This window comes from Leptopilina heterotoma, unplaced genomic scaffold (assembly GCF_015476425.1).
Source record: "Leptopilina heterotoma isolate Lh14 unplaced genomic scaffold, ASM1547642v1 Lhet_81, whole genome shotgun sequence".
In the NCBI taxonomy this organism is placed as follows: domain Eukaryota; kingdom Metazoa; phylum Arthropoda; class Insecta; order Hymenoptera; family Figitidae; genus Leptopilina; species Leptopilina heterotoma.
The window spans coordinates 949,478-974,020 of record NW_025111185.1 but is presented as its reverse complement, the minus strand read 5'-3'; the positions used below and the strand labels follow the sequence as shown (position 1 = coordinate 974,020).

General features: G+C 21.1%; 1 protein-coding gene across 1 annotated transcript; it reads left to right on the top strand.

The window, feature by feature from the left end:
- The first annotated feature begins 18,452 nt into the window (after positions 1-18,452).
- Positions 18,453-23,168, top strand: LOC122511269 (polycomb group protein Pc-like). The gene is made up of 3 exons (XM_043626414.1): positions 18,453-18,860; positions 20,449-20,593; positions 22,229-23,168. Exons 1-3 carry the CDS (start codon positions 18,846-18,848, stop codon positions 22,522-22,524), a joined length of 456 nt encoding a protein of 151 aa, XP_043482349.1. The 5' UTR covers positions 18,453-18,845; the 3' UTR covers positions 22,525-23,168.
- The last annotated feature ends 1,375 nt before the right edge of the window (positions 23,169-24,543 follow it).

Below are 24,543 nucleotides of genomic sequence, written 5' to 3'. Positions count from 1 at the left end.
AGATTGAAAAAGAATTCTATTACCTACATAAAATGCAATTGTAAACTTTGAATCCTTAAAATGAATTGTGCATTCATATTTCAAACAAAAAACAATCAACACAATTTTAACTTGTGTTTAATGAAGTTTGCAATGAGCAATTTTAGCAATTACTTTTGCATCAACAAGCCGATAATCAGTTGATACTTATTTAGTGTTTTAATTATCAAAGGTAAAATGCGTTACTGCACCTGTTGCACATAACATATTCTTATTTGTTTAAATCAAATTTTTAAACAAACAATCATTTTCACAATTGAAAATCAAAAATAATTATTTACATTCGTATTTAATTTGTCAATATTATTTTTTTATCAAATAATTTTTTTTTTAATCATTAGTTACTAAGTCCTCTACGTCCAAGAATAGAATAAAAAAAGTATTTAATAAGTAATAAGTATTTAATAAGTATTTAATAAGTATTTTTTGGATTATTTTTGACTAATTTTTATTCATTATTTACTTTTTTCGTTATTAATATGATTAATTAATGCAATCGAATTATAATTATTGAAATATTTGAAAAACTGAACACTTTTTTGATCAAATATTTATTATTTGATTTTAAAAATAAAAAAAGTTAGAAATTAAAAGTAATTAATACACTCATACCTTTTCTACTGACGAGTTGCTTCCTAAGCCACGCCCCCTTGGAGAAGGGGAAATGCGCGCGCAGCAATTTCTCGTCTCTAGGCGAGAGCGTCACTTATAGAATTCGACGCTAACAGAGTTTTATATTTTAATTATTAATTAATAATTATTATTTAATTGTTATATTAAATAACTATTTTTAAAAATGTATTTATTATTATTTGTGTTTTATTGTATTTGATTTAAAAAAGTAAAAATTCAAATAAACGATTATTCGAATAAAATAAAAATTTCCTTTCATTGTACAAGTGTCAAAATAAAAATTTTGACAAGTTTGAAAATAATATAGAATTAAGTATTTTTTTTTGAAAGCAGAGTGCCACAAATGTGTGAGAAAGAAAAATTTATCATATGCCAATGTATCACAGGCACAGGTGAAAAATATCACAGATCAGACAGTAAATTCCATTATTAGAATCAGTTTTCAAATATGTTTCTATTCATGAGGGACTTTAAGTTCTCACTATACGTCTATCTGATTTTACAATTCTCTGATTTCAATACCGAACACTATATATTCATAAGCCAGTGTATCACACATGTATATTACTTTATAAATTCAAACTTGGGGGACATTATAACAACACATGTTATATATGTAGTTTCGAAAAGTTATATCTTTGAAGCAAAAATTGCATTCAATTACAGAAATAAAAGAATATTTAAAAATTTTTTTTTAAAACTAAAAATAATTTCTTACTTCTTTAATTCAAGTTTTAAAAAAAAGGAAAAAAGGAAAAAAATTTTAATAAAAAACACCTAAGTTTTGTAATTTATTAAATTATTTAGAAAGAACTAAATTAATGATTAAATTACTAATTACAATTAAACCTAATTTTGTCCCATTAAAAAATGTATTTTAGAAACTTTTCGCGCTCATTATTTTGAACGCAATGGTCATTAGTTAATAACAATACTGTGCATATGAACATTTGCATAATTACATATGTATAAGCATGTTGAAAAAAAACAACATATATTTTCCTATGCGAAATAATTTTAATTTTCCTCTGGCTCTCTAATCACAAACACAATTAACTGCTTTTCATTCATAAACAAAAAAAATGGGGATGAAATTTATCCAGTTTAATATAAATTAAAAAAAGGCGCATAATTTTCTCATTACTGCATTATTTGTATTATTAACCTTGCAAAAAATGTAAATAACTATCACTTAGTGACAAAAAAAAATTTATTCTATTTTATACCTCTAGTGTATAAATTAAGCGCGAATACTCTACAGTTTTGTGAGACTTTGAACCACAATTTTTATATCACGAAAAAATCAAACGATTGTCATTAAATCTTTTAAATTAAATTAAAAATTTTAATTTTTACTTCTCATTTTTAATTCTCATTACATTAATTTTAATTCTTAATTCTAATTTTTAACTCTAATTTTTAATTTTTTACATTTAAAAATATAAAATGAACTTTTTCAAATTTAAATTTTTTCAACTTAAAATATTTTAAATTAAAGGTTTTCCAAAATAAAATATTTTGAATTAAAATTTTTAAAACTTAAAATATTTTATATTAGAATTATTTTAACTTAAAATATTTTTAATTAAAATTTTTCGTACCTACAATATTTTAAATTAGAATTCTTTCGATTTAAAATATTTTAATTTGAAATTTCTTTAGCTTCAAATATTTAAAATTAAAATTTTTTCTACTTAAAATATTTCAAATCTGATTGTTTTCATTTTAAATCATTTTAAAGTAGAATTTTTTCAACTTAAAATATTTTAAGGAGAATTTTTTCAACTTAAAATATTTTGAATTAGAATTTTTATAACTTAAAATATTTTAAATTAGAATTTTTTCGATTTAAAATATTTACAATTAAAATTTTTTCTATTAAAAATATTTCAAATAAGAATTTTTTTTAGTTTAAAACATTTTAAATTAGAATTTTCTCAATTTAAAATTTTTGAATTAGAATTTTTTCGATTTAAAATATTTAAAATTAAAATTTTTTCAACTTAAAATATTTAAAATAAAAATGTTTTCAACTTAAAATATTTTAAATTAGAATTTTTTCGCTTTAAAATATTTACAATTAACATTTTTTCTACTTAAAATATTTCAAATCAGAATTTTTTCAGTTTAAAACATTTTAAAGTAGAACTTTTTCAATTTTAAATATTTTGAATTAAAATTTCTTCAAATTAAAATATTTAAAATTAAAATTTTTCCAACATAAAATATTTTAAATTAGAATTTTTTCGATTTTAAATACTTAAAATAAGAATTTTTTCGATTTAAAATATTTACAATTAAAATTTTTTCTATTTAAAATATTTCAAATCAGAATTTTTTTAATTTAAAAAATTTTTAATTAGATGTTTTTTAGTTTCAAACATTTTAAATTACAATTTTTTCGATTTAAAATATATTTACAATTAAAATGATTTCTACTTAGAATATTTCAAATTAGAATTTTTTGATTTGAAATATTTTAAATTAAAATTTTTGCAACTTAAAATATTCTAAATTAGAATTTTTTCGATTTAAAATATTTACAATTAAAATTTTATCTATTTAAAATATTTAAAATCATAATTCTTTTAGTTTAAAATATTTTAAAGTAGGTAGTATTTTTTTAACTTAAAATATTGTGAATTAACATTTTTCTCAACTTAAAATATTTAAAATAAAAATTTTTTTAAATTAAAATATTTGAAATTAGAATTTTTTCGTATTGAAAAATTGTAAATACTTACAATTAGAATTTTTTCGATTTAAAATATTTACAATTAAAATTTTTTCTATTCAAAATATTTCAAATCAGAATTTTTTTAGTTTAAAAAATTTTAAATTAGATGTTTTTTAGTTTCAAACATTTTAAATTAGAATTTTTTCGATTTAAAAAATATATTTACAATTAAATTTTTTTTTACTTAAAATATTTCAAATTAGAATCTTTCGATGTGAAATATTTTAAATTAGAAATTATTTCAACTTCAAATGTTTGGAATAATGGAATTTAAATCTTTTCAGTCAAAAATTGTTTAAATTTAGATTTTTTCAGTTTAAAATTGATTAAATTCAAACTTTTCAAACATTACATTTTTTGTTTTAAAAATTTATAAAACCTAAAATGTTTAAAATTAAAATTTCTTAAATTAAAAAAATTATTTTTTATTTTTCATTCATAGGTGTATATAAACATTAGAAAATAAATAAGGGCAAAATTAATTATTGACGTTTCACGAGAATATTTGAAGAAATGTAGAAAAATAAATAAATGACGTTTCTTCTTTATATTTACAGAAAGAAAATAAAAAAAAAGTAAAAAAATAATTGCGAAAAAGCTGAAGAGAGAAAAAAGAAAAATACAGAAACGAAGTAAATGAAATGAAACTTTGTTATATATATTTAGAACAAAAGTTCTTTTATATATACTATAATGTATTATCAAAAAAAAAAAAGAAACAAAAGTTTTTCACTTTCTATAAATACTACTCATCAAATTGTAACATTGTTACATAATTATATTATAAAATAATTATAAATTAATTCTGTTAATGATTTAATTTATGTTCATATTGTTATTGGATACTATCATTATTGTTCGATTGTCGTTTATTATCAAAAGTTTTATTGTTATAATTATTATTTTCAATTTTTTTTTTAATTTTATATTCATGTATAACCTTTTTGGGTTTATCTTTTTCAATATTATATTATAAAAAAAATATTATTATTCCCCACGTGAAAATATTACTGGTAATATTTGTAAAAGAAACGAAAAATTTCGTGGTGAAAATTGCAAAAAATCGCCAAAAGTTCATAAGAAAAAAAAAACTTTAAAATAAAAGAAAAATGACCGGTTGTATTTTAACGGCAAAAATTGAAAATATTTCTCCTCCAACTGTGAATAAAAACTCACTTTTCTCAACTGCCTTTCTTTTCCTTTCGTTTGGAAAAATTTTTGTGCAATCATATCACACGATATATCATGTAAGAAAATAAAATTCTAATCAGAGCAACAACTAACTATAAAAAAAAATTTAATTAAATAATATAAATATGCATTGAAAATCGAACTTGCGATAGTTGTTAATAGTTTATTTTCCCATGATACCTATATATTTATACTACTATTACAATAATATTATTGTACATATAAACATAAATATATTTTCCATAATATAATTGTGTTTATATGTATATGTATATGGTTCATTATAAATGTACAAAGAGTTAAAATTGTTATAATTAATATTACATTACGATAACAACAAAAGACATGTATAACTATAATTATAAATATGAAATTTCCAGCAAAATTATATATACATGTATATTATACCTGTAAGCTTTCTGATGCCATTTCTCTATTGTACCACTGATATACAATCTGACGCACGAATTTTCGAGAATAAAGATTTATGATACGCTCTAAATATTTATATTCTTTTCTTTTATTTACTCTAACACTTGAGATGCGTGTAAATTTATTTCTTTTTTTTTTTTTTTTGCTTAAAAAAAATACTTGAAAAAATACTTCTATACATCAAGTATACAAAATGCCTAATATGTAAATTAAAACTGCAAATTTAATTGATTATTTTCATCAAACATTTACTCTTTCATTATGCAAATTTAAATTTAGGTGTCAATTTCATTTGCCCCGTCAATTCCAATTCATTGGATAGTTTCATTTGAGGAAAAAGTTATTAAACAAACAAAGAAGAAGAGTTTATCGATTTTAGAATGAGAATGTATTGCATAAATGGTTTTGCATAACAATTTCGAAATTATTTTTTAACAAATTTTATTATTATTAATTTATTTATTAATTTTTTTTTGTCTGTATTAATTTATTTTTATATATTATTTACTCTTTTATTTATTTATTTATTTATTTATTCTTTTATTTATTTATAATGCTAAAAATAATAAAAAAAATTTTATCATTTATGAAAATAATTGAATTCTCATGAAATATTTTTTAAACATTTTTAAAAATAATTGAATCGTTTAAAATGATTTTATTTAAATTTTTGAGAATCAATTTTTTTATTTTAAATAAACTATTATTGCCATTGAAGGAATTACAAATTATTTTTTTTTTAATTGCAAATTAATTATTCTTTTTGGTAAAAGATGAATTAATTTATTACGAAACGTTTCCTTGTGATTTTCAAATCATTTAGACAGTTACGGAATTTTGAAGAAGAATCTGCAAATATACGAAAATAGAACTTGTGGAGTTTTTTTCAAATCGTATTTCCTCGGAAGTTTTTCTTTTATAAAAAAGCTTAAGAGGTTTAGTTTGGTAAAACTTGATTCACAAGGGTTGTTTCCCTTGTGACGTAAAATTACTTTACAAAACACGTGTGTCACTGGGAGAAATTTGATAAATACAAAAGTATATTCTCAATTTTTTTTTTTTTTTTTTTTTTTTTTAAAGAGAAAAAAATAGGAAAAAGAGAGAAAAATAAAAGAGGGAAAAAAGATAACAGAAAAGTAGAAAACAGAGGAAAGGAAAAAAAAGAGAAAATAATGGAAGAAAAGGAGAAAGAAAAATAGAAAAAAGAAAGAAATAAAAGAAAAAGAGGAGAAGAAAAATAGAAAACAGTAAAAACAGAGAAAAAGAAAAAGAGAAAACAAAGGAAGAATAAAGGAAGAAGAAAAAGAAAATATAAGTAAAAAATAAAAAAAGAAATACAGGAAAAAATAGAAAATAAGAAAAGAAAGAAACAAAAAAAAGAAAACTAAAACGAAACAAAAAAATGTTTCTCAAAAAAAAAATCAATTTTTTCAAGAAAAGAAAATGGAACAAAATTGAAAAGTTCGTGACAATAGAACATAAAGTAGGCGCACTGGAATATTTAAAAGCACATTAATATATTGTTTGCCACTAAAATAAGGGATAAAGATCGAACGCACTTTAACTATTAAAGAAAAGTTTTGCAACATCTTGATACCTATATGCGATTAAAGGCCAAACATAAGAGTTTGACACGAGTTTAAATTTACGAGACGTATAGAAAATTTATGTCGACCTAAAGAATAACGATTTTTCAATGTGAAAAATTCAAATTATTATCGTGAGTCAACTAAATGGTGAATATGGGAACGATAAGATCATCGAAAATTATCTTTTTTTCTCTCTACAAAAAATATTTCTTGTCATGAATTTTTCCTCATATTTTATTTCATTTTCTATTTTTTTCATCATAATTTTTAGTATTTATTAATCTTTGTCAATTTTTACACTTATTTATTTATTACTATATTAGTATATAAATAAATAAAAAGAAGTCAATAAATTAATGAATAAAAATAAAAATTAAATAAATTAACAAATAATAGACAAGAAGATTAATAAGTAAATATTGAAAAAAATTAATAAATAGATATAGAATAAAGAAATAATAATAAAATAAAAATGATCTATTTTTGATAAATAATAATTTAATTATTTACATAAAAGTGCTTATTAGACTAAAGAGTTTTTTCTTTAGTTTTTAGGGAAGAAAAAGAAAAGTAAAATAAAAGAAAGAGGGTAGAAAATAAAAAGGTATTTACCCCAGATTATTGGTAATAATGTTTCGAAAACAATTATCTTTAATGTTAATTTTAGGACCAACTACTTTTTTAAAGTGTATTTTATCACTAAAAGTTTATTGTTTCATATCGCCAGGGAAAAATCATTTTCCCCTCTCGTTTCCGTTTATTTTTAATTTCCGTTAATTTCCTACAGTCGGTTAACCAATTCGAAAACTAATTTTCTTAAAATCAGGAAAAAGTTGAATACGTTTAATTTTCCGTATGTAAATTAAATTACTCTAATGATTTTTTTAACAGTTAACTTTTGCGAAAAAAACGATAAATATTTTTTTTTCTTTTCTACTAATTTATAAGTAAAATTTAATAATTCAAAAGAAAAAATGTGAGTTACTAATTCAAATTAGTAAATATTTTTTCTAATTCAAACTTAGAGGGTAGTTTAGGTATTTAGAAAATATTTATTGTTCAAAGAAATATCCATATCAATTTATAAATAATGAGAGAATAAAAAAATGTTGTTTCTCGTATGTAGGAATTATTTTTTTTCTAACATATATAAAATATAATCATTATTATTTTAATTTAAAGGAAGAAGTTAACAATCTATCCGAATCGAAATTATTATTTTATATTCTTTTTATTTTATTAATTAATATTATTATTAATATTTTTTTTAAATTGTTAAGTAATTATTTTTTTCTAACGTATATAAAATTATTATTTTATATACGTTAGAAGAAAAATAATCTCTCGAAAAATATATGACCGAGTAGATTATAATATGCTAATATATTAAAGAAGCTTTTACAATTCTTGACATTTTCATTTTCAAGTTTTCATCTCTTTTATTTCACTGTAACATGCTTATGATGTACATATTATTCAAACATGTATATATAAGAAATATAAATGTATGAATTTTCTGCAAGTGTAATTTGACTTAATCAAATAATTATACACACACACACATAACAATCAAATAATAAAAAAAGTTTCTCCTTTTTCTTCATAAAACAAAAATTTTGTCTCGTTTTAAAAATATATATAGAAAAGTTTTTCTTTTTTGCGCTTCATTCACTTTTGTTCCCAAGTGAAATTATTAGTTCATCTTCAGTGCACTTCTTTCTGAAATGTCGAAAGCTTTTGTTTGAAGAGGGTTTCTGTCTTGAGTGACAAAGATTAAAACTTTATCAAGTCATACATTTAATTTCGCTAATTAATAATCTATTTTTCCACATTTTTCTTTTTTTCAATTTCTTGATAGTTGAAAATTTTTTTTTTTACTTTTTCATCGTATCTCGCAGATGTATATAATCAATTTCAATACTCAGTAAATTTTACTAATAAATTAGTAATTTCTAGTAAAAATTTCATCATTTAGAAAATTTTACTAATATTTAGATAAATTTGCTAATAAATAATAATTTCTACAAATAATTTAGTAATTTCTACTAATGATTTAGTAATTTCTAGTAAAAATTTCAATATTTATTAAAAATTTCAATATTTAATACAAATTTCAATATTTAGTAAATTTTATTAATATTTTGTAAAATTTACTAATATTGAGTAAAAAATTACTAATATTTAGTAAAATTTACTTACATTGAGTAAAACATTACTAATATTGAGTAAAACATTACTAATATTTAGTCAAATTTACTAATAACTAGTAATTTATACTAATAAATTAGTAACATTTAGCAAAACTTTCAATATTTAGTAAATCTTAATAATTCATTATTTTCAATTATTTTAGTATTTAGTAAATTTTACTAATATATAGTAATATTTACTTATAAATTAGTAGTAAAAATTTTCTAGTAAAAATTTCGATATTTAGTAAATTTTACTAGTATTTAGAAAAATTTACTAATAAATAGTAATTTCTATAGTAAAAATTCCAATATTTTACTAATAAATTTAATATTTACTTAAATTTTACTAATATTTAAAAACTGTTACTAATAAATAGTAATTTTTACTAATAATTTAGTAATTTCTACTAATAAATAATTTCTAGTAATAATTTCAATATTTAGTAAAATTTTCTAATTCATTATTTTTAATTATTTCAGTACTTAGTAAATTTTACTAATAAATTAGTGATTTCTGGTAACAATTTCAATATTTAGTAAATTTTACCAAGACATAGTAATCTCTACTAATACATTAGTAATTACTATAGTAAAATTTTCAATATTTAGTAAATTATTCTAATAAATTAATAATTTCTAGTAAAAAATTCAATATTTAGCAAATTTCATTAATATTTTGAACAATTGACTAATAAACTAGTAATTTTTCGCAAAAATTTCAGTATTTAGATAATTTTACTAATAAATTATAGTAATTTCCTTTAACAATTTCAATATTTAGTAAATTTTACTTATATTTACACAAATTTACTAATAAATAGTAATTTCTACAAATAATTTAGTAATTTCTACTAATAAATTAGTAATTTCTAGTAAAAATTTCAATAATTAGTAAATTCTACTAATTCACTATTTTAATTATTTCAGTACTTAGTAAATTTTATTATAAATGAATAATTTCTCGTAAAAATTTTAATATTTTGTAAAATTTACTAATAAATTAGTAATTTCTAGTAAAAATGTTAATATTTAGTAAATTTTACTAATATTTAGTATAATTTATTAATAAATTAAATAGTAATTTCTACTAATAAACTAGTATAGTTTAGTAAAAATTTCAACATTTAGTATATTTTACCAATTCATTATTTTTAATTATTTGAGTATTTAGTAAATTTTACTAATAAATATAGTAATATTCACTTATAAATTAGTATAGTAAAAATTTTCTAGTAAAAATTTCGATTTTTATTAAATTTTACTAGTATTTAGAAAAATGTACTAATAAATAGTAATTTCTATATTAAAAAATTCTAATATTTTACTAATAAATTTAATATTTACCTAAATTTTACTCATATTTAGAAACATTTACTAATAAATATTAAATAGTAATTTTTACTAATAATTTAGTAATTTCAACTATTAAATTTGTAATTTCTAGTAAAAACTTCAATATTTAGTCAATGTTACTAATAAATAGTAATTAAATACTAATAAATATATAATTAATTAAATTAATTTTTTTTCATAAATATTATTATTAGGATTAATTTATATTTTTTCTTAACCGGACTCGGAGTGATTTATTATTTATTATGAATTTAATTTTAAAAGATGGACTCACTGCTCATTAAATATCACGATGATAAAAGTTTGGGTCAAATTGACCCAGTGAGTTGATGTCATGGCGTGGCGAATAATTACGTTACCAACGGAAAGTTAAAGATTGAGTAATAATCTGGGATCACAAAAGGCTAAAAACAATAAAAATGATAAATAAATGAAATGAATAGAAAATTAATACAGAAAAAAATAGAAAATTAATTGAATGATTAAGAATAATAGTGGATCATAGAAAGTTTACAAAGATAAAATTTGAGAAATGAATAAATAAAAAATGCAAATAGAAAATTAATGGAATGATTAAAAATAATAGTGGATCATAAAAAGGTAACAAAGATAAAATTTGAGAAATAAATATTATATAGAAATTGAATATAATAATGGTGGATCATAAAAGGGTAACAAAAATAAAAATGATAAATAAATAAATACAAAGAATTAATAATAATATTGATGGACCATAAAAAACAAAAAAGAAAGATAGATAAATAAAAAAATAATAATAATGGTGGACCTTTAAAAGGTATAACAAAGATAAAATTTGAGAAATAAATAAATAAATAAATAGAAAATAAAAATTTATTTCGTGCATGTATATATATAATAAAATAGATGAAATATGTCGGAAAATTTCTTGAGCCGAATTGAATTTTTGTGCTTGCAAAATTATCGAAAAACACAGACACACGTACCATAATAAATAAACATGTCTAATAAATATAACAATTGGGAGATAGTGAAGGAAGATTATGGTAGCCATGGGATTTATTGCAAGAATCCTCCAGGTGATGTTCTCTCTATGGGAGTGTCGAAGGTGTGGAGGGGTGCCTAGAATCGTATCGACCGACGGGGTCACGCGAGGTCACTAAAGTTCATAGCGTCTCCTGGTTCCCGAACCCTCCGAGTTTTGCTTTTCCCCTCAAACCCCCAACTTTGTTTTCCTATATTTCTAATTCTCTCTCTATACCCGCATCTATGTATCAGAGCAATTTCAATTATTTTATTATTTTCAACTCTAATCAAATTATAAGAAATTCAATAATAATTATACTCTTTTTGTATCAAAAATGCAAGAAATTATTTCTCAAAATCTGTTCTTTCCACATTTTTTCGAATTTTTATTTCTAATTTTCGAAAATTGTTTTTTGGATGAATGAATTTTTTTTTGTTTTTTTTTTGTTTTTGTTATCTGTTCGCAAGAACAGATTTTCAGAAATATTTTTTTGTACTTCACACTTTACCTGGAGACAATTTTCAAAAACTAGAAAAAAAATTAAAATTAAAATACAAAAAGAAAACGATAGAAATTTCTACCGTTTTTTTAAAACAAAATTTAAAATAAAAATACAAAAAGAAAACGGTAGAAATTTCTACCGTTTTTTTAAAACAAAAACTAAAATAAAAATACAAAAAAAAACGATAAAAATTTCTACTGTTTTTTTTTTTTTTGTATTTTTATTTTAATTTTTATTTCTACTTATCGAAAATTGTTTCCAGTTGTAAAGTGTAAAGTAAAAAAAATGGAAACATATATTTTAATTTTTATTTTTATTTCTATTCTTCAAAAATTCTTTCCACTTTTAAAGTGTAAAGTATAAAAAAATTATTTCTCAAATTTTCTTCTTTCCACCGTTTTCAAAAACGTATTTTTGTTTTAATTTTTACTTCTTTCAAAAATTGTTTCCAGTTAGAATTAAAAATAAAATGAAAAAAATACCGAAAAATTCTTTCTATTTCTATTTCTCTTTTTCAAAGATTATTATTCTCGGTAATAAAGTGAAAAGCACCAAACTACAGATTTCGTGTGGAAAAATTCTCTTTTATTTCAACATTTCGAAAATTGTTCTCAAGTGTAAAGTACCAAAATAAATAACTAATAGAACAATGTTTCCTCCTATATACCTTTGGAATGTATACGGATTTTTCAATTCTCGTTTCGAGAAGCTTGAATGAACATAAGTAAAATTTACGAGAGCTTTAGAAAATAATGGAAAAAGAGGTAATTCCTATATGAAATACATATTTGAAAACTTTAAACTTTACTCAAAGTATTTTTCACTTGAATGATTTCTTTTTATATAAATATAAAAAAAAATCGAAAAGAATTTATGATTTTATGACGAGAAAAAAAATAAGAAAATTCACGTCTATTCTTCTTTGCTGACTCGACGATTTTTGTGTTGAGATATGAATCCTTTTTCTATATAGGAAAGGAAAAACTATTCTTCTTCAGGTGAAAATTAAATAAAATACCGCTTATGTAAACAGAATGTTGAAGCTTTTCCTTTGGAAAAAAAATTTTTAATAACTTTATAAAACTCAATAATAATAATATAATTATAATAATAATAAAAAAATATAATAATAATAAGTTTAATAATAAATTTTACTAAAAACTATAGTCAGTTCTACTAATAAATTAGAAGTTTCTAGTAAAAATTTCAATATTTAGTAAACTTTACTAATTCATTATTTTCTATTATTTTAATATTTAGTAAATTTTATTATTTCAAAATTTTAAATTATTTCTGTGTCTAGTAAATTTTATTATTTCAAAATTTTCAATTATTTCAGTTACTAGTAACTTTTACTAATTCATTACTTTCAATAATTTCATTATCTCGTGAATTTTACTGCTACGTTAGTAATTTCTAGTAAAAATTTTTAAATTTAGTAAATTTCAATATTGTTTAAAAAAAATGAACTAATAAATAGTAATTTCTAGTAAAAATTTAACAATTTAGTAACTTACACTAATTCATTCTTTTAAATTACTTCAGTATTTAGTAAATTTTACTAATAAAATAATAATTTCTAGTAGAAATTTATTTATTTAAATTTTAATTTAGAAATTAAATTTTTTAATTATTTAGTAAAATTTACTAATAAGTTGGTAACTTTTCGTAAAAATTTCAGAATTTTGTAAATTTTTCTAATAAATTAGTAATTTCTAGTAAAAATTTCAATATTTAGTAAATTTTAGTAATATTTAGAAAAATTTACTAATAAATAGTAATTTCTAGTAAAAATAATATTTAGTAAAATTTACTAAAAAAATAGTAATTTCTACTAATAAATTAGTAATTTCTATTGAAAATTTCAATATTAAGTAAATTTTACTAATGAAGTATAGTAATATTTCGTAAAAATTTCAGTATTTAGTAAATTTTACAAATAAATTAACAATTTCTAGTTAAAATTTCTATATATGACGGGTTCCACGTTAAGTGACCCAGGTCAAAATTTTAAATGTTTGGGATCGGGTTAAAATTTTGCAGAAACAGTAGTCCTATTAGATACAATTAAAAATACCAAATATTATTAATTTATTTAAACAAATATTAAAACTGGAGGGGGTCAAAGTTTAAATTTTTGGTCTAACATGGAATATTTGAAAAATTTGTAGTTTCTTTAAAACAAAACGAAAATACGTTTTCTATTTTGGGTTTTTCTGCTGTTTTTCAACACTCTCTAATGGTGTAAACAAATGTAGAGAAAAAAAATGTTAGACCTTGAAAAATTAAATTAAAAAATAAAATTTCATTTTTTCATCAAATGGACAGTTTTTATTTTAAAAAAAAAATTTTTATCATAAAGGTGACGTTTTTTCCTAAAAAAAATGTATAGGTCAAAACGTGGGACAAGAACTTTTAACTGGTCGAAATAAACATTTACTTCTGCAATCCACCGCCCCTGCTCGTTGTTGGGCTATATATTGTTTATAACAATTGAAATAAATTATTTTATGCTTTATTAATTATCTGGTGGTCATATTGGATGAATTTAAATTGATTTAGATCATGTGCATCAACGAAATAAGAAAATAAACCTCCTTTTTTTAAAAAAGTGTATTAATTTGTTAACTTTGATTTAAAAAAAATTATAAATAATTAAAATCTCCAAAATCTGCCTCGAAGGATGTCTTAAGAATTTATTCCCCTTTAACTTAAGACAAAGAACACTCAAATCGGTTAAAAATTGTAAGCTATAGACATTTTTTAATAGTAAATTGTAAAAAAAATTCCACTGTGGGACGGTGCACGGCAGAAGTAAATGCTTAATTTGACTAGTTAAAAGTTCTTGTCCCACGTTTTGACCTATACATTTTTTTTAGGAAAAAACCTCACCTTTATGATAAAATTTTTTTTAAAAAAATACAAACTGCCCATTTGATAAAAAAATGAAATTTTATTTTTTAATTTAATTTTTCAAGGTCAAACAATTTTTTTTCTCTACATTTGTTCACACTATTAGAAAGTGTTGAAAAACAGCAGCAAAACCCAAAATAGAAAACGTATTTTCGTTTTGTTTTAAAGAAACTACAAATTTTTCAAATATTCCATGTAAATTTTTGACCTGGGTCACTTGACGTGGAACCCGTCATATTTAGTCAATTTTATTAATATTTAGGAAAATTTAATAATGAATATTAATTTCTAGTACAAATTTCAATACTTATTACCAAAATTTTACTAATATTTAGAAAAATTTACTAATAAATAGTAATTTCTACTAATAATTTAATCATTTCTTCTAATAAATTAGTAATTTCTAGTAAAAATTTCAATATTTAGTAAATTCTTTTAATTTATTATTTCAATTATTTCGGTATTTAGTAAATTTCAATATTTAGTGAATTTTATTAATATTTTCTAAAATTTACTAATAAATTAGTAATTTTTCGCAAAAAATTTAGTATTTAGTAAATTTTACTAATAAATTAGTAATTTTTCGTAAAGATTTCAGTATTTAGTCAATTTTACTAATAAATTAGTATTTTCTTGTAAAAATTTTAATATTTAGTAAATTTTACTGATGTTTAGTAAAATTTACTAATAAATAGTAATTTCTAATAATAAATTAGGAATTTCTAGTAAAAATTTTAATATTTAGTAAATTTTACTTTTAAATTTTTTTTAATTATTTAAATATTTTTTAGTCAATTTTATTAACAATTAGTAATTTCTACTAATTTAATAGCAAAATTTACTAATATTCAAAAACAAAAAGTCAGTAAATAAATTGAAATTAGTCAACATTTTTACTAATCCAAAATTAAGAGAGAAAGTTATTAAAAAAAATTTCTTTTTTTTAATTAATTTAGTTCAGTTTAATTAAATTACAGATATAAAATATTGTAATTTAAAAAAAAAACGATTTCATACAAGACAAACTTTTTTTATATAAAATATTTGATATGAACTTTAATAAGAAAATGGGTGGAAATCAGCTGTAGAATAGGAAAGATATATAGATATACGAAAGAATAGGAAAGAAAATAGGTGGTTAATTTAAATGAAATGAAGTTGAAATTTTTCTTTTTTTCTCTAATAATTTAGGATGATCGGAGCAATGCCAGCCGTGGCTGTTCGTCACGAGAGGAGAAGACAAGAGAAAAGGTTGAAGCGACCAAGCCAGCTTTACATAGGGGGCCAATGGATGCCACCCCTTCAGGGATCACCACCTACTCCAAGTCCACACACTCATAATGCTCACCTTGATCCAATGCCTGAGCTTTATCTATGCGGCAAGGTAAATTTTTTATAGCACAATACAACATCGAACAAACTTTTTTTTTCTTCTTCGCCCCTTAAAACAAAAAAAAAAACAAAAAAAATCAGAAGTCATTTATTCATTCCCTCCGGTAGGAATTAAAATGTTTTTTTCCACATTTATATATTGGAGAATATTAAATGAACGCCTGTCAATTTTTCTGGATTATAAATAAGAAATTAAAAAAAAAATTGTTTGTAAAAATTTATTACAACTTTTTTAATAAAATAAGGTTTTAATTTATTTTTTATTAAAAACTTTTCCATTTCGTTCAGTTTCTGATAAAAACTTCACCAGGGGGTTGATTGTGGAAATTTCTACTTTGACTTTCATTTTCACTTGAAATTTTATTTTGATAATTTTTATATTTATTTTCATTTACACCATGGCAGGTTTATTTACTTTCAGTTTAGTTTTTATTTTTATTTAAATAAAATTTTTTAATTTACTTTCGGTTTTTTCAGTTTCTTTGTCACTTTCATTTTTAGTTTGATAGATTTTTATACTCATTTTCATTTTCACTTTGATAGCTTTTTATTTTCAGTTTCATTTTCACTTTAATTTTTATTTTGATAGATTTTTATACTCATTTTCATTTCAACCAACACTTTTTATTTTTCAAAGTGAAAATAAAAATACAGCACAGTAAAAATAAAAGTAAAGTAAAAATAAAAATCAAAGTGAAAGCAAAAATAAAAAATGAAAATTTGAATACAATGAAAAGCTGGACATTAAAGATCGATTTTTGTATTTTTCATAATCGAATTATCAAAATCTATGCATGTGAATTGAAGAAAAGAATCATGTCAGCGAATAAATAATGTTTAGCACACTGCCAAGCAATGTGTGCGTAATGGAAAATATGCATATATGTATATGAGAGAGATACGTATATGTCTACTTTAAAAACCTCAGGAGGGATGTGAGAAAGCTTTCAACCCTTATATGCATTAACTTGTGAACACTTTCAAGCGGCAAATGTTTCCAGAAGAGTGCACTAAAATGAAGCAAAATTACAATATATACTGTATATTTCTAAAAAGCTGGAAGATTTCCAAATTTAATTTTATTCAAAAAAGAATGAAAGAAAAAAATTAAAAAAAGGATTTTCACAAGTGTGGAAATATTTGATTTTTACAACCTACTGCTTATATAGACTTAAATTTAAATAATGCTTGAAATTACAAAAGTGTACTTAAACTTGGTACAGTTTTCCTTATTGGAAGGTTTTAAATTGGTACTAAATAAGAGTTTAAAGAATGGGAATGAGCTAAAGGGACTATAAATTTAAAGAAAGAGTTGTGCACTAGTATTGCGATGATTCTTTGGAAAGCCGAAAGTGTAATAAAAAAATAGAGAATAATAAGAGAAAAACTAGAAAAAAATAGAAAAATCTAGAAACAATCGGAAGAAACTGGAAAAAATTAGAAAAAATAGAAGAAGCTAGAAAAAATCTAGAAAAAATTGTAAAAAGTGGAGAAAAACTAAAGAGAAACTAGAAAGAACTAAAAAAACTAGAGAAAAGTTACAAAAAAATTAAATGGAAGCTACAAATAACTAGAAAAAGCTCCAAAAAAGTCAAATAGAAACTACAAATAACTAGAAAAAAGCTCGAAAAAAACTAGAAAGAAACTATCAAAATCAGAAAAAAATAGAAGAAATTAGGTAAAATCTGGAAAACTAGAAAAAAAACTAGAGAGAAACTAGAAAGAACTAAAAACTAGAGAAAAGTTACAAAAAATCAAATGGAATCCACAAATAACAAGAAAAAACTAGAAAGAAACTGTAAAAATTAGAAAAAATAGTATAAATTAGGGCAAATCTGAAAAACCAGAGAGAAACTAGAAAGAAATAAAAAAACTAGAGAAATGCTACAAAAATCAAATAGAAATTACAAATAACTAGAAAAAACTATAGAAATAAACTGTAAAAATTAGAAAAAAATAGATGAAATTAGGGCAAATCTGGAAAAACTAGATAGAAACTAGAAAGAACTAAAAAAATTAGAGAAAAGCTACAACAAAATTGATAGAGACTATAAAGAACTAGAAAGAACTTAGAAAAAACTAGAAGAAGTAAAATAAAACTAGAAAGAAAGTAGAAAACAATATAAAAAACTGGAAAAATTAGAAAAAAAGAATAAATTAGTACTAAAAATCTAGAAAAAACTGTGAAATCTAGAGACAATCTAGAAAGAAATTAAAAAAATTAGAGAAAACAAAAATAACAAAAATCACAGACTGTTTGTTAAAAAATTAATTTTTAAATAAGAAAATATAAGATATTACAGTTTTTTAGATAAAAATTTTAAAGTAATTAACTAATTAGGTAGTTTTTTTTGGTAAAATTGTTTGTTTGTATGTGGAAGTCAAAAATATGGACAAATATTGGTTATGAATTTCATAAATTCTTCTATTTTCGAATATCCGTCTTTGTGGTTTTCCGTCAAGGTTTTGGTCCGGTGCCTGACGGAAAATCAAAGTTCCATTATATGTTGCTGCGCAAATTAATATTATATCGAGAATTAAAATTGAAAATGTATTTCGACAATTCTATTGTAGTAATAGAACAATGACGTGTGAGTCATTCACAAATTATATCGACGAGAAACCAAATTTTGAGAGTTAGTACTCGATCCGACGTTGAATAGCTTAGTTGATTATATTTGTAATTATATTTTATGAATTGTGTGTAAATTGTAATAATTTTATTTAATTAATTTTTGAAACTGTTGTTCTCTCTACGAATGTGAAGTAAAAAAAAGACTGTGTTAAACTGACTATTAATCTTTATTGTGCAACTCTATATATTATAAACAAATTATTAAATCGTTGCTTTGTGTAGTTCGTTTATATGTTCAAAATAAATGTGAGTTGTGACAATGTGATTTTGGATTACTTTGCATTCCCCACCAATCTACAAAGAAAATTCTAAGTGAATTATATTTCTGTGGCTTTGTAAGATTGTTCATTATATAAAAAACTAAAAAACTAGAGAAAAGCTACAAAAAACTAGATAGAGACTATAAAGAACTAGAAAAAAGTTAGAAGAAATTAAATAAAACTAGAAATTAATTTGAAAACACAAGAAAAAACTCGAAAAAATTAGAAAGAAATAGAAAAAATTAATACTAAAAATCTTGAAAAAACTATGAAAACTAGAGAGAAACTGGAGAGAAATAAAAATCTAGAGAAAATCTACCAAAAAATAGAGAAAACTAGTAGAAACTAGAAAGATACAAAAAAGAACTAAAATACATTAGAAGAAACTAGAAAAAATCTATAAAAAACTAAAAACTAGAGAAAAGCTAGAAAAAAACTAGATAGGAACTAGTAAGAACTAGAAAAAAGTTTCAGAAAAATTAGAAGAAGTTAAATATAACTAGAAAAAAACTAGAAATAAACTCGAAAAAATTAGAAATAAATAGAAAAAACTAGTAAAAATGTAAAAAAATCTGGAAAAACTGGGGAAAAGTTAAATCAAAACTAGAAAAAAAATCTAGAAAAACTGGGGAAAAGTTAAATCAAAACTAGAAAAAACTAGAGAAAAGCTATAAGAAAACTGAATAGAAACTACAAATAAGCAGAAAAAACTAGAAAGATACTGTAAAAATTAGAAAAAAATAGAAGAAAGTACGACAAATCCGGAGAAAAACTGGACAAAGTAGAAAAAAACTAGAGAGAAACTAGAGAGAACTAAAAATCTAGAGAAAATCTACCAAAAAACAGAGAAAACTAGTAGAAACTAGAAAGATACAAAAAAGAACTAAAATACATTAGAAGAAACTAGAAAAAATCTAGAAAAAACTAAAAACTAGAGAAAAGCTAGAAAAAACTAGATAGAGACTAGAAAGAACTAGAAAAAAATTGAAATAAAAATGTACAAAACAGCTACATAGAAAACAGAAAGAATTAGAAAAAAGTAAGAAAATATAGAGAGAACTAGAACAAACTAGAGAAAAGTTAAAAAAAACTAAATAAAAACTGGAAAAAATTTGAAACAACTGAGTATAGTAGGGAAGTAGAAAAAACAGTAAAAACTAGAGAGAAACTAGAAAGAACTGGAAAAGAAACTAGAGAAAAGCTATAAGAAAACGAAGAAAACTGAATAAAAACTAGAAAGAACTAGATATAATCTAGAAAAAACTAGATATAAACTAGTAAGTACTAGAAAATTCTAAAAGAAACTGAAAAAAATTGTAAAAATATAGGAAAAACTAGTGGAAATCTGGAAAAATTAGAGAGAAACTAGAAAAGTGTTAAAAACAAGAGAGAAACTAAAAAGAACTAAAAATAAACTAGAGAAATGCTAGAAAAACCAGATAGAAACTAGAAAGAACTAGAAAAAAGGTAGAAATTGAAGAAAGAATGAAAAAATTATTAAAAAATAAAAATATAAAAATTGAATTTTATATATATATATATATATATAGCATAAACATTTTTTTGGTTTTCAGATTTCCGGCTTACAAGCGGTGGTATCTTGCCTTTTGTTAGGAGCTATAGTTCTTGTGGTCGGTTTGGTTCAGCTTGCTCCAGGAGCAACAACTACCGACCACCGACTTGCTTTACTCATAGCTGGGGCTACTTTGCTTCTTATGGGTAAGTTCGCTTTGATATTTTTTCCCCGGCGTTATAAAAAAAATTATACACTTTCAATTTTCAAATAGGTCATTCCATTATACACTATACGATCGAAATCGTTACGCCGTAAATTTTCAGATAATTTCCAAACGTACCACAATCCAACTTTTTATTTCACATTTTTTTTTATTTAAAAAAAAAATTTTTTATTTATTCATTTTTTTAAATTAATTTAAAATATATCTAATTTATTAGAAAAAACCAATTTATTTAAAAATCCAATTCAAATACTCGATTCCTTGATTATTATCGAGAAAAAATTATTGCCATGGAATAATTTTCCGAGTCAGTCAAAATAAATTTCGAATAAAATTTACTTAATTATTTAATTAATATAAAATAAAGATTTATATCAATAAAGTAACAAGGAAATTTATTTAAAAATAATTATTTGGATTAAGTGGATTTTTCTTGTTAAGTAATCGTTTATTTGAATTTACTATTTTTATGTCTCTAAATGTTTTGAACGTCAATATTTTTGTTATTACTTCTTTTACTTTTTATTTAATTATTATTACTTTGTATATTAATAGAAAAAATTCTAGTCTATACAAATTTTGAATAATTACGTTTTTTTTCAATTGAATACAGTAACTTTGGAAATTATTTTAAAAAAAAAATTCCATCATTTGAACGTTGAAAATTTTAGTGAAATTATATTCAGTGCGTGTTATTATTTTAATAGAAAACAATAGAAGAACTGAAAAAATTTAGATAAAAAATATTTTGTCACTGGGTAATTATTATAAATAGTCTAAATTTATTCACGGCAATTTGTTTAATGTGTACAAAAATTTTGAAAAAACTATGTATATATGTAAAAATTGATTTTTAATGTTATCTATTAAATGTCAAGTCTTTAGAACATTATATGTTTATACTATATATTAAAAAGTAATTATGACTATTTAATTCTACAAAGTAGAAAAATACAAAATTTGATATAATTTTCAAAAATTGTTACAAATTTTCTGAACGAAAACACAATTGAAATTTTCTTCGTCATTAAAAATTAATTATCACCATTTCTATACAAAGAATAAATTAATTTAATCATTGATAATTTTCGGCCTTATTAAAATAAATGAATACACTGAGTTAAAATGATTTTAACTTTGACTGAAAATAAAGAAACATATTGTTCTACTTTCTAAATCTAAATTAGTAGAACTGTTTAGTAATTTTAATTAGTGACTGATTTTTTGCTTTTGAATTATTCAAATTTACTAATAAATATTAATTTCTACTAATTTATTAGTAAAATTAACTAATTCATAAGCATGAAGTTTAATAGTAAATTTTTACTAATAAATAGAAATTTCTACTAATTTATTATTAAAATTTTACTAATTGAAAAGCAAAAAGTTTATTAGTAAATTTTACTAATAAATAATAATTTCTACTAATTTATTAGTTGCTCACTTTTAATTAACTTTACTACATTTAAAACTAATTGGAATTTAAAATATAGAGAAGAAAAAAAAAGAAAAAAGAAAAAAGTAGAGAGTAGAGAAAAAAATAAAAAATAAACGAAATGAAATGAAATTTTGATGGGAGAATTAATTGTTTTATTTCGGAAAACAATTTTTGCAGGCATTCTATTGGCAGCTGTTAGGTGTTACGTTTTACACTGCATACCCCTGTCAAGTGAATCACCCTTGGCCACGCCGTTGCCGCAAACAGTTTCCGAAGAATCACCAGAAACACGAGCCACACTCGACCTTCTGGTAGGTCACGAAAATCAACCAGAAACTGATACTCCAACGAATGGAGATCGCGCTCGTCAACACCAGAATCATCACCGCCATCATCAACATCATCATCATCATCATCATGACAACCACAAGAAAAAACGTAGCTCTCAAAGCTCTCACTCAGAAGATGCTTAACTTCCTTAATAATAATAATAATAATAAAAATAATTAAAATAACATATATAATAAATATGCTGGGAGTACCATTTTAGATTCAATGAATAATGTCGTGCCTAATCGATGTACACTTACATACAAAAAAAAAGGAGAAGAAAGGAGATCAAGAAAGAGAAAGATTTTTTTTATTGATAATAATTTTTAAATTCTTTTCTTCTATTTTATACAAACACAAAAAATTTAAATTATTGAATTTTAAATAATTAATTTAATATTGAAAATTGAAATAATTAATTAATTCAATTAATCGATTATTTGAATAAATAAATAAATAAAAAAAATAGACCAAAACAGTAACTGACGATCAATGTTAGAAAAAATAATCCTACACAGTAACAACAAAAAAAAAAAATTAATCTGGATTTTCAAAATTAAATGTCAATGAAGTTAGGGTTGACGCTATTGTTTTAGATTTTTAGAAACGAAAAAGTCACTAATTCCACGTCTTTTCTTTATCTAGAGAACTAGCAACTTCTTACTGCCTTTTTAAAATAAAATTAGCAATTTTAAAAATAATAAAATTTGAAAATTTTTTAATTTAAATTTTTGTTGAAAACACTAAAAAAAATTTTATTTTGGAGAAATTACAAATAATTGCAGAAATTCAATTATTTTCAACAACAACAAAAAATTCTTCTTCTAAAATTCTATGTTCAAAATTTGAAAAAATTTCTCGTAAAAATCCTAATTATCTTTATAAATAATAAAATTCTTCTCCAAAGTTCAATTATTTTCATAAATGTCAAAAAAAATTCTTGTCCTAATTTTAATTATTTTCAAAAAATTTTCTAATTTCAATGATTTTCAATATCTAATATTTTAATAAAATTTCCCAAAAAGAATTCAATTATTTAAAAAAAATGTTAATAAAATTGTATGCAAACATTTAATTATTTTCATAAAAAATAAAAAACTCACAGGAATTCAATTATTTTCATAAATAATAAAATTTCTTTAGGTAATTCAATTATTTTCAAAACAAAAAAAAAATTCAACTATGTTCAAAATTTAAAAAAAATTCTCGTAAAAATCACAATTATCTTTATAAATAACAAAATTCTTCTCCAAAGTTCAATTATTTTCAAAAACTTTTCTAATTTCAATGATTTTCAATATCTAATATTTTAATAAAATTTCCCAAAAAGAATTCAATTATTTAAAAAAAATGTTAATAAAATTGTATGCAAACATTTAATTATTTTCATAAATAATAAAAATTTTACAGGAATTCAATTATTTTCATAAATAATAATTTTTTTTTAAGGAATTCAATTATTTCCAAAAAAAAAAAAAAAAAAAAATTCAACTATGTTTAAAAATTGAAAAAAATTGTCGTAAAAATCCCAATTATCTTTATAAATAACAAAATTCTTTTCCAAAGTTCAATTATTTTCAAAAATTTTAATTAAATTCTTGTCCTAATTTCAATTATTTTTAAAAAATTTTCTAATTTCAGTGATTTTCAATATCTAATATTTTAATAAAATTTCCCAAAATGAATGAATTAATTAAACATTTAATTATTTTCATAAATAATAAAAATTTTACAGGAATTCAATTATTTTCATAAATAATAAATTTTTTTTAAGGAATTCAATTATTTTCAAAAAAATTAACTATGTTCAAAAATTTCAATTATTTTCAAAAAATTTTCTAATTTTAATCATTTTTAATATCTAATATTTTAATAACATTTTCCAAGAAGAATTCAATTATTAAAAAAAAATTTTAATAAAAATTGTATGCAAACATTTAATTATTTTCATAAATAGTAAAACATTCACAGGAATTTAATTATTTTTATGAACAAAAAAATTTTTTTTAAGGAATTCAAATATTTTCATAAAAAATAATTTAAAATTCTAGAAAATAAAAATTAAATTAAAATGATGAAAATGATTTTGATGAAGTCACAGTGACAATATTCTTATAATATAATTGAATTGATTTTATCACTCGGTCATTTTTAATTTAGAA